The 11,400-nt window shown below is 40.7% G+C and overlaps 1 protein-coding gene across 2 annotated transcripts; it reads left to right on the top strand.

Annotated features, from left to right (window-relative positions):
- Nucleotides 1-392: 392 nt before the first annotated feature.
- Nucleotides 393-7,993, top strand: DYNLT3 (dynein light chain Tctex-type 3). 2 transcript variants are annotated; one of them, XM_049643674.1, is made up of 5 exons: nt 393-545; nt 2,680-2,721; nt 5,056-5,179; nt 5,816-5,893; nt 6,181-7,993. In XM_049643674.1, exons 1-5 carry the CDS (start codon nt 405-407, stop codon nt 6,255-6,257), a joined length of 462 nt encoding a protein of 153 aa, XP_049499631.1. In that variant the 5' UTR covers nt 393-404; the 3' UTR covers nt 6,258-7,993. The 2 variants fall into 2 exon arrangements, with proteins under 2 accessions (XP_049499631.1, XP_049499633.1); XM_049643676.1 differs by lacking the exon at nt 2,680-2,721.
- The last annotated feature ends 3,407 nt before the right edge of the window (nt 7,994-11,400 follow it).

The raw sequence follows: 11,400 nt of genomic DNA, 5'->3' as shown, positions 1-11,400 counted from the left end.
AGCGTTTCATTTGATCCTCACAATCAACCGTGAAATAGGTATAAATTTAAGTTTTCACACGAGGCTGTAGGAGGTCAATTCACCCAAGTAACGGAGCTAGTAAGTGGACAAACCAAAGCGGCTTGTCCATTATTACATTACCTACAATTGTTGGCTAGATGGTAATGACATGAATACGTGCACATAAACACAGCAGTGGGGACTCAAGCAATCCTGCGGACTCTAGACTGACGCTAGGTCTCCCCATCTGACCACACTGTCACAGTTTCCAGCTCTTTAACACCCATCTCTTGTTTCCAGAGAGGTCGGAAGCAACGGGACAGATGCCTCCCATCGCGCAGAACCCTGCCCGTGCTCCCAACGAGGGGGGGGGGGGGCCTTTTCTACACGAAGGCGGGGCTCTCATGGGGGCCGCCCCGATACACGCATGGGGGCGGAGTCTCCTAGAAGGCCAGTGCGCGGCCGCGGATCTCCACCAGCCCATCGCTCCGCCCCGCAGGAGACTACGCGCCACCATGGAGGAGTACCATCGCCACTGCGACGAGGTACCGCCCCTCGGCCACCCGCGAGCGACCCCCCGCCCCCGCCCGCCTCGGCGCGGAGTCTCCGCCGGGTGGTCTTCCGGCGCCAGGCGGCCGCGAGAGTTGGGGTGCGGCGCCCTCCGGGCCCGGGTCCTCCCCTCAGGGCCGGGACCCGCCCCGCCTGGCTCGGCCCGGCCACCGACCCCGAGGTCCTGAGGGTGGGCTGAGAGCCGGGGTGGCAGGGGCGGCTAAGAGCGCGCGGGGCGGGCGGGGGAACCGGGACCCAGGGGTGGAAGGACGGACTCGGGGTGCGTGGGGGGTGGGGATGGGGTGTCGGGCGCCGCCCGTCTGCGAGACGGGTCTTAGAAACCGGTCTGCCGGGCGGCTTCCTCTGCCCCTTGGCGTCCCCAAAGCAGGTGGCAGAGCCCCCTGCCCGGCACCCTCGTCTGGGTGGACTGGAAGGAGGTGCTTCATGGATTACGAGCCCTTGCTTGCTGACTCGGGCTTCCCGGCATCTCACCGGAACTCCATGGTGTCTGTTGTTACCTTCCTGTTACTGGTAGGGACTCTGACGTTCATGGCGGCTAAGTGGTTTGCCCAGAGTCAAAGCTGCCAGGAATGACAGATGCTGCATTTGAACCCAGGCCTCTGACAAACACCTACAACTCTGGCTTCACTTAACCACTAGGAGGATGAGGCCTGTCGGATCCCAGAATAACCTGTGACAAGTCTGAAGGGCAGAATAGACAAAGACATTTTCTGTCCCATGGTAGCCACAGGTGAATGATGCAGTGAGATAAAAGTAGGCACCTGGAGGAGGTGCCACAGAAAATAGCGTGTTATTAGACCCGTGGAAGGGGCTTCTGGTTCATCCGTCTTTGGGATGTGACACTGCGCAGAAGCTACAACCATATTTAACTTCATTCGTTCTGTGATGTAGGTTAGTGGGAAAGTATTCTTATTTTAGAAATTGAGGCACAAGCAATTTCACTCTCAGACATATCCCGCAACAAGTGCTAGTCTCCTGACTCCCAAGAGGGTTCTGTACTGCTGCACTTCCTAAATATAAAGAGAAATACAATTACACGTGTCACCATGGTACCCAGTACTACCTGATGATTTACTGACCTTCCAAATTGAAGTGAAAGGAACATCATTTAATTTGTAGGCCACTTTTCAAAATGACCTTATCTTAAGATAAAATGATCATTTTCATAGGGTCAAAAGGTGAGAGCTGTTTTCATAATCCTAATTGTTTAGAATATTTTTATCCCTTTGTTGTTGGGGAAGTCTGTGGTGTAATTAAATGATTTGAAAATATTTTAAATCTGTGCTTGAGATGATACCTATTCCCAGAATTGTTTTTTGAACTAGTTTTAAGTTTCATAGTGGGACTTACAGAAATGGTCATGTCATAAAGCACCTTGTCTCCATGGAAACAACTCATGTATTACCTGAAGAGTTTTGGTTTAGATTACAGTCTTATCACATAGCCTAGTTCTCTACTCCAGGACACTTGGATGTCATTAATAGTTGCTTTTAACTCAGAATTCTATCAAGCCACTCCACAGCAAGGATTAAGTTGCCAGACCTATTATAGTATTAAAGTGACATTAATTTAGAATGATCAACCATGTTCATTATCTTTAATTCAGGAAAGCCACGTTGTTGCCCAGCATAAGTTAAAAAAAAATTGAAAACCATCTATTAATCAGTCTCTTCTCGTGGACCACCTCATTCTCACTTTGCTGTAGCCATTTCCTATATACTGATGTCTGTGTATACATCTTCATCTCCTCCTGCGATTTCCTGAGCTTTATAATACAAACATTATCAATCCTAGGGCATTCATCAAAATCACCAGTTAAAGCTCTTTAAAAAAAAATATGGTTGCCCAGGCTGTGCCCCAGACCTAATGAATCAAAATCTCGAGGGAGGGAGGTGGGGAACACATTCTGCAATTTTAGAAGTTTTGGAAGTGTTCTAGGTGGGATTAGCAGCCTCCATAGACCTGATGTTACCCCTCACCGCTATGGTCTGCTGTCACTAACACCTGTCCAGGCCAGCCTAGGGTATTCTGTGTGTCATCACATCTACAAATAAAAGGAAGTCTGTGTTGAAAGTAGCTGTATCTTTTGTTCCCCCCCACCCTTCTTAGGTTGGCTTCAATGTTGATGAAGCTCACAATATTGTTAAAGAGGTGAGTTACACATCTTGTTCATCTTGAAGCTTGTTCTGTTGACTTTCAGTACAAAGTTATAAACCTTAGTATTAAAACAAGATTTTTAATATTTGCTCTCTATAGGGGTACCTCTATGTTTTGTTGTATACTATCAGGCATCCTGGGGCTAACTCTGAAAGTGATGTTGGAGTATTAGTCTAGAACACTGGTCTCCTTTTTCTAAAACTGATGGTCTGTCTTTTGAATGGAAGAACTTGTATTCCAGTAGGCCAAATATTATTTTAAATGTTAATGCTATAAAAGTATGTGTGTATGTGTATCTCACACGCCCACACTTTTATGTCTGTAAGTTATTTGTATATGTCAAAAGACTGTAGAAATATGCTTTTTTAGCCCAATATAATTGAAAAATAATCACTTAACATCTTCTAGACACTGATATGATGCTAAATCAAAATCTTAAGAAAATTATTTGAAACATGAAATCTGGTCCTCCTAGTAGGCAAACAGACAAGAAGTTCTATTTGGGAATCAGTTCTGGCAGAGGAACTTGAATTATTATAGTCATATCACATCCAGACTATACTGTGGGTAAGGTATTTATAAACACTTAATAGTCCTGAGTCATTTTTCACTGTGCCAAATCCTAGAAAAAAAAATGAGTTGGCCCAGAAGGCAACCTTGTATTGTAGGTATGGTGGTTAGGTCTGTGTCCTAACAGGCCCTACCTGCCTTTAGTCTGGGCTAGGTTGGCTTGCCCTCTGGACATTGAGCACCTCCTCAGTCCATGCTGAGACAGTGCCTCGCCTGTCTGAATGTTCTAGGGCACAAGCTCACCCAGAACTCACCCAGGACTGGCCTTGTACAGCTAGATCAACTCAAGGTTTGAGAGCCAGACAGGCACCTGAAAATCCTGCCATATTTTAATAGTTCAGAATCATGTATTAGAACTATGTAGTACAGCATGAAGGCTCTAGTTAACAATACTGAATTGTATGCTTGAAAGTTGCTGAGATAGATTTTAAATGTTTCACCGTGAAGGCAAAAAGTGATAACTACATGGGGAGATGGATATGTTAACTAAACTTACTGTTATCATTTCACAATATGTACGTGTATCAAATTATTGTGTATCAAATCATCACATTGGACACCTTGAACTTACCCAATGTTTTATGTCAGTTACATCTTTAAAAAATTTTTTTTAACATTTATTCATTTTTGCAAGTGAGAGAGACAGAGCATGAGTGGGGGAGGGGCAGAGAGAGAGAAGGAGACAAAGAATCAGAAGCAGGCTCCAGGCTCCTCCGAGCTGTCAGCACAGAGCCTGATGCGGGGCTCGAACTCACGGACCACGAGATCCATGCCCTGAGCTGAAGTCGAACGCTTAACCGACTCAGCCCCCCAGGCACCCCTATGTCACTTACATCTTAATGAAGCCAGAAAAAGTAAAACAGCAGCAGCAATAATGATGAGGGTGATCTCTAACATTGCATATGTGCTTACTCTGTCACAGTCACTGTGCTTGAGCACTTGACATTCATGATCTTACCCCATCCTCACAACAACCTGATAAGATGAGGCCGTTATCTTTACTTTCAGGATTAGGAAAATAGGGGCTCTAAGAGGTTGTGAGATACCTCTGGATGTGGATATAACGCATGTAAGTCACTGACAAAAGGTCACAGTGACTAGGTGGGCAGAAGCGACCTTACAACTAAGCTTGTGATACTAAACCAGTGCTCTTAGATATCAGAAGTGGATGTGAGTGGGCACTAGAAAGTTACTTAACTGGCTTGTTCTAGAGCACCTGAAAAATGCTCTTTGTTGATTTACTTTTAGTGGCAGGAGGTGCGAGCTTTCTAGCTAAGTTAATTACATAATATAAATGAAAATGTAATTATTACACATGAGAATTCTGTTTTTAAATTAGCCTCATCCTTTGTTTCTAGCATCTGAAACCTACTTCAAATCCCAGCTGTTTCAAAGCCATTCTTTAAACCAATTAATATCACCCTTTCTTCGTCTCCACGTTCCCTCCATAATCCTTTTATGAGATAACTTACCATCTTTGATTAGTCTTTCTTGGGCTACAGATTTCTTTTGTTAGCTTCTCTGCTAGCTCTTTACAACAGAGGCCATGTCATATTTATCTTTATATGGCCCATAGTATCTCACAGAGTGAGATAATATGTGCAGGAAATATGCGTTGAAAATTCTAAAACAGAGGCAGTGCATAATAAATATTTACCAGATGCATATTTTCTAAGATGCTTTTGGGGGTTATAAATGTTTATGAATAAACTTTTGTTGGGATTTGTATATGTCTTTAACTGTCCTCTGCCCTTTTAGTGTATAGATGGGGTCTTGGGAGGTGAAGATTATAACCAGAATAACATCAACCAATGGACTGCAAGCATCGTGGAACAGTCCTTAACACATTTGGTTAAGCTGGGAAAAGCTTATAAATATATCGGTAAGTATTCATGTCCTTCCTCACTAGTCTGTTCCCCTATGTCCTCATGGTCTTTTCTGAATTTAGAGCATGTAAATGAATGATACACAAGTTGAATCCTAATAGGATATGAAGGGCTTCTGGCTTATGCCTCCAAAGATAATATATAGTAATACCTAAAAGATGGAGATCTTTCACTACTCAAAAGCAATCACCTACTTGTCCTTTGCAGCAGCACCTTTTGCATTTGCATCAGCTACCTCTTTCCAGGGAAGCCCACTCGGCCCCACTGTTTTCCTGTCAGTAGCTCTGTGCCTCCTTCTGTGTAGGACTGTGAGGGGCCACACAGTAATTGTGTAGCCAGTGTCATCTTTTCTTCATTTTTGTGTCTGGATTATGCCCATGGAATGAGGCACCTGATTTGGCCCAGATTTTTCCTGCACTACAATCACCAGTAGTTATGGCAATGGGCAACAGACTGGATCCAGTGGAGGCAAAATCATGGCGGTAATCAAGAGGACTTATTTTTTCTAATCTATTCAGCGAATGTTTGTTTTCTGTTATTTTACAGCTTTTAGAGCCTGAACTCAAACACTCAGATCTTACATATCTTTTCCTTTGCTTGTAAGTGTTCTCATTCTGCAACTTTATTTTTAGTGACCTGTGCGGTGGTCCAGAGGAGTGCATATGGCTTTCACACAGCCAGTTCATGTTTTTGGGATACTACATCTGATGGTAAGAGACCTTAAGCTGATTCACACAAAATCCAACTTCTAGTAAAGCCACATAGTGCACTTATTATCAAACGCTTATTTATCTCTAATTAAATTTTGAAAAGGCTATCAACCGGATTGCTATGTACCTAGGAACAAGCATGCCTCAGACAAATACAAAATGTGAAGATCTAACAAATTGCAGGAAATAAGATATTAAAACCAATGAGATATTTTAGTAATATTTGATATTTTGGCAATTTCAGTATTTTGCTAATATTTCAAAGTCTTTTTTTGTGTGTGTTTCAGGAACCTGTACTGTGAGATGGGAGAACCGAACCATGAACTGTATTGTCAATGTTTTTGCCATTGCTATTGTCCTGTGACACAGTAAAAATGTCCGGCCAAAGCCGTTAAATTAAGAATTTGTCAGTGTATCCTTTCTAAAAAGAGTAATAGTTACTTGTTAATGTATTAGATGACAAGCGTGCAATAGGCTTCAAAAGCTCTCAACAAAAACTGAATATTCTAAGCAAAAGCCATCTCATAGTAAGTTGGCAGATTAGCTCATTCTACACAGCATCATTTACATGGGAAAAATTTAATGTTGGCAAAAAACAAAAACAAATATGGCATGACATGAAAATACAATCTTCTATTTACACCGGCTTTTCACTAACATGTGCGTAAGGAGATGGGGAAATCTGTTCAGATAATAAAATTCTCTTTCAGCAGAGAAGTTAACAGGGATAAGTATATGAACAAAAAAATGCTGCAAAGATAAATGTGGAGAAAATGATAATTAGCTAACACTTCTTAGTTTTTGATTTCTCCTTAGTTGTACATCTATCTAATTTACTGGAAAATAGTTTTCTTCCGTACCAGCTATTATTACAGTAACAGCCATCATTGACTTGTTTATTTTTTCTGAGGATTGTCAAAATGTTTTTTTAAATTTCAAACTCTTAGATTTACATGTGAGGACCAATTAAATCTGGTAACTTGCATTCCGTGGTGAAACAAACCTCGTGATGAAAAGTACATGACACTAACAGCTGCCTTACAATGGACTAATTTCATGTAGAGCTAACATTTATTGAATTCCTATTATATGTATATTTCTCTGTTAACATTATAGTTCTCAATGTATTGTGCGAATTCCGAGTTCCTTTTGGCACCTGTTCAGTTGAACAACTAACATGTTCAGGGCAGAAAAAAAAGAATTGTTTTACAAGAAGAAAAGGAATCTGATTATCCATGTAGAAGTAAGCAAAATGAAAAGCACTTAATGCTGACAGAGAATTAGAGATGTCATTTTAAGAACTGCTTCCAGCAAGTAAAAAAAAAAAAAAAAAAGCGCATAAAATATGCAACTCTTAGTTAAAGGCCTTACTAGCAGTATAACTAGACAGGTAGCAAATTTTGTCATTGCTTTAGTTACAACCATCTGTAAATAATTTAAATACTTATTACATGAGGTTCAAATTGAGTGGAATAAAGTATAAATTCAAAGTATACAATCATTAGCAGGTTAATGAATATCTCAGGGCTTATAAAATGTAGTTAAATTTAGTAAGAAGATAAAAGATGAAAAATTAGGGTACACAGCTGGTCACCAAACGCGAAGTCAATCTGGTTATTTAGCCCGGAAAACAAAAATAATTTTGCATATTACCACTAACACTAATATATAGGGAGGAGAACCATGATTCATTGCATTTTGAGGGGAAGGAAAGGCTTAGTATTAATACTGACAATATTAACATAGTATTCTTGTAGGAATACTATGTGCATGTTTGATATGTTGCTGTGTAACAGTAATTGTTCAATGTTTAAGAAGATTACATTAAGAAAATACAAGGGTAGAGTTTCATGTGGGGAGCTACATTTTTGGCACGTCAAAAATTCTCATAGCCATTACCTTCATCTTACTTTGCGCTGCTGGCTTTTGTGCCCTTGAAGATTATAATAGCGACCAAAATATCTGTGCAGTTAAGGCTTGCTTTTGATTATTGTTATTGAGGCCTGATTTTAAAGGAATAATAATCAAAAATACCTCGTGAACTTGCTATCTGTTCTGTTTTTATTTAAAATATAATAAAGATTATCTTCCCGTGCTGTACTTTTGCTTCTTGTATGATCATTGAATAGTTAAAGAAATGGCACCGTCCTCACTCTAGGAAATTCTCAGTAGGAAGAAGGAATGTCAGACCACATAGATACGGCATACAGAGTAAATACCAGTAAAATAGCAACCCGAAGCCAGTATGCAACGTTACAGCATAATTAATAGCTTCTATTCTAGGCCTTATATTTTATGATTTTAACACAAAATTTCACTTTTAAAAAGTCAACGTAAAATACATTTTGTAACTATGTGTTAGCTTTTAATGACTATTTTTGGCCAGGAATTTTGCCCTGTTTGTCAACTTGCAATTGAGTTGTTGCTGTTTTTATTTTTAATTAAAGACTTTAAGTATATAAAATTAGGGTATTCAAATCTAAGTACTAAGTCGGATTTTTGTAAAGCTGCAATTTTATGTTTGTAAAGTGCTAGTATGCTGCCCTAAGTTGATGGCAACATCTCATTACATTTTCTCTAGTAAAAAGTACTTTTTTACTCTTCTTCCCAAGCTGGGTGTTATCTAATTATGAGTCACTGAAAGCATTTCACCACCTACAGTCATCATCACATTTTTAAAGGAATCTTACGACAGTGAAGATTATATTTTCAGAGTTTGAGTAAACAAACAAAAAACCTGTCTGTTCCTGATAAGTTTCTTTTTTAATGTTTATTTTGAAAGAGAGAGCACAAGCAGGGGAGAGGGGCAGAGTGACAGAGGGAGAGGAAGAGAGAATCCCAAGTAGCGCAGCGCTCAACATGGGGCTCAATCCCACGAACCCGGAGATCATGACCCGAGCCGAAATCAAGAGTTGGATGCTTAACCAACTAAGCCACCCAGGTGTCCCCCTCAATACATTTCTTAAAAGTGGGAGAACACTCTGACTCTATGACAAAGGAAGTAGATCGGTCACATAGCAGACACCAAAGCAAAGTTTGAGACATGAACTGAAAATTTCACCCCACGTGTTACAATGTACCCAAGAGCAATTTATTTTAAAATCCAGAAGGTGGAGCTATTTTTGTGGCCAGAAAGATTCAGTAAAATTGAGCTTTGCATATTTGTGAAGTTCCCTATAAAAGGATCTTACGCATTCAGCTCTTACAGGATTTAGATGGCCATCTCCAATATACGTTAACTTAAGTGGTCCAGGAGATTCTAGCCCACCATGTCTAGTTGCAAACCCTGTAATTCTCAGTGAAGTTCCACTTAATGCCATTCTATGTCATCCTTGGATGTGTAGGATATATTGACAATCCAGGACTATTTAGACATCACCCCCATTGCTTCATGAAGAGTGTCTGTTTCCAAAGTGGTTTCTAAAGATCTCAGAGACAAAGCTGGGACTTTGAACAGACACTTGCGGCACCACTGGTATGGTACGTATCTTCCCTATAGGACAAAACGTGGGCAACTATCCCCACTCTGGGATCCCATAAAAGTGTAGACTATTTGGGGAGGTTTCTTTGCAGCTCTGCCTTACCCCGTCGGGGAATTTGATGCCCGGGCTTATCCAGTAATGCAAACCTGACTTTATTCATGCTGAAATACATATCTTTATATTTTCCTGAAGGCTTCATCTTTTTAGGTAATTTTTTTTATGAACACCAGCTTCTACCTTGAGATATTTCAGTCTGGGTTTCTCAGGGCACCATTTTACATGAGCCAGTATTATTACTTAATGAAAGTTCTGTTGACTCGCTTTCATCCCCTGTAATACCTTATGGAGAAAATCTGCATGAAAATGATTAGATTTTGGCGTGTACTGACCTTTAATTTTGTAGGCTAGGAATTTGGATTAAGCTGCATGCGCTAACATAGGCTTTGAAAGTTAATGCTCATGCAGAATGCCACCCAAAAATGATCAGGGTTAGAATAATGGTTTCTTAATAATCAAAGTAAACTTGTTCTGTAAAGGGAAAAAGTGAAATATTTGAGACTTTGCAGGCCTTTTACAACCATTCAAGCATGCTGTTGTCGTATGAAAGCAGCCATAGACCATGGGGGAAATGCATGGATGTGACTGTGGTCTGGTGAAACTGTTTACAAAAACAGGTGGCCGGCTGGCTGAGCTTACCAACCTCTGCAGTAGAGTAAGAAGTGTTTCCCAGCCACTTAAAAAAATCAGACATTAATGGATCTGAGAACTTTTTTCTTTTTATTGTTCTCAGTTACAAACAGTGGGACACAAAGCATTTTTATATATTGTGTTCTTATTATCTTGGACTCAGAGGGAACTTACCAGGAAACCAAACCTGTACTCTCTTTATTAAAAGAAAGAAGGGCCACAAATCAACTTTTCCAAAACTAAAGTATTCCTTTTTTGATATATATCACCTAACTTTTCCCTAGTTGACAGATAATTTTATATCTTACTGTCTCGAAGTTCATTTTACCAGCTTAAAGAACATTTCTGAAAAGGTCCACATTTTGTGTTTTATTGATTTTTTCTATTTTTGCGGGGAAGATAGGTACCTAGTCTACCTAGAGAATCTTCCACACATACCAGACATGGCAGTCATGGCCCACTGACGGCCTCCTGTTAGCAGAAATCACATACAAGAAAGTGCACAGCCTACAGGTGAAATTACCCCGCCTTGTAATTTGAGAAAGTAGATGTTCTTTACCCAGGAACAGCAATGAATCGCATTGGTGTGAACCCCTGACCCAATGACGGCTTATCCATACACTGAGTTTTAATCCACAAGATGGCTAGGGTACATTAAGTCAAGCAAAGTAGTTCCCTCTGAATTGTGGATCCGAAAATAAGGAGCATTAGTCAACAGAAGGAAAAGGGAGCAAAGAAGCAGAAGTCTGGTCAAGGATTAGGACAAGTTTTCTGATTGGCAGAACATTCGGCACAGCTTGCCCTCTCCTCTTTCTACACCCTCCAATCCAGGGAAGACCGACCATGCGTCAGTACCGGCAGCAATACTGAAAATGGTGTCGGCAGCGATTGTGGTGCACAGAGTAAGACAGGGAGCAGGTTGATGGGAATGGTCTGGCTTAGAATCACTAGCATAGGGTGACTTAAACCTGTACAGGAATGTTCATGACAGTTTTAATAGTAATAGCAAAAGAAACTAGAAACCACTTAGATGTCCTTTAATGGGGTGGGTGGTTTAACCAACTGTGGTAGGTACATGGAATAGGACTTAGAAAAAAGGAATGCGTTATTGATGCGAGAACTTGCGTAAATCTCCAGAGACTTGTGTGGAGTCAAAAAGTCAATCCTAAAACGGTACATACTGGGTGAGCCCGTCTATAGAACATTTTTGAAACAACACTTTAAAAACTGGAGAATAAATTAGTGGGTGCCAGAGGGTAGAGATAGTGGGCAGGAGGGAGGTAGAAGTGGTTATAAAAGTATCTTGATTCTGATGGTGGACACACAAACCTACATGTC

This window comes from Panthera uncia, chromosome X (genome assembly GCF_023721935.1).
Source record: "Panthera uncia isolate 11264 chromosome X, Puncia_PCG_1.0, whole genome shotgun sequence".
Lineage (NCBI taxonomy): Eukaryota > Metazoa > Chordata > Mammalia > Carnivora > Felidae > Panthera > Panthera uncia.
The sequence above is the reverse complement of the archived record's forward strand: the minus strand, read 5'-3'. Positions and strand labels throughout refer to the sequence as shown.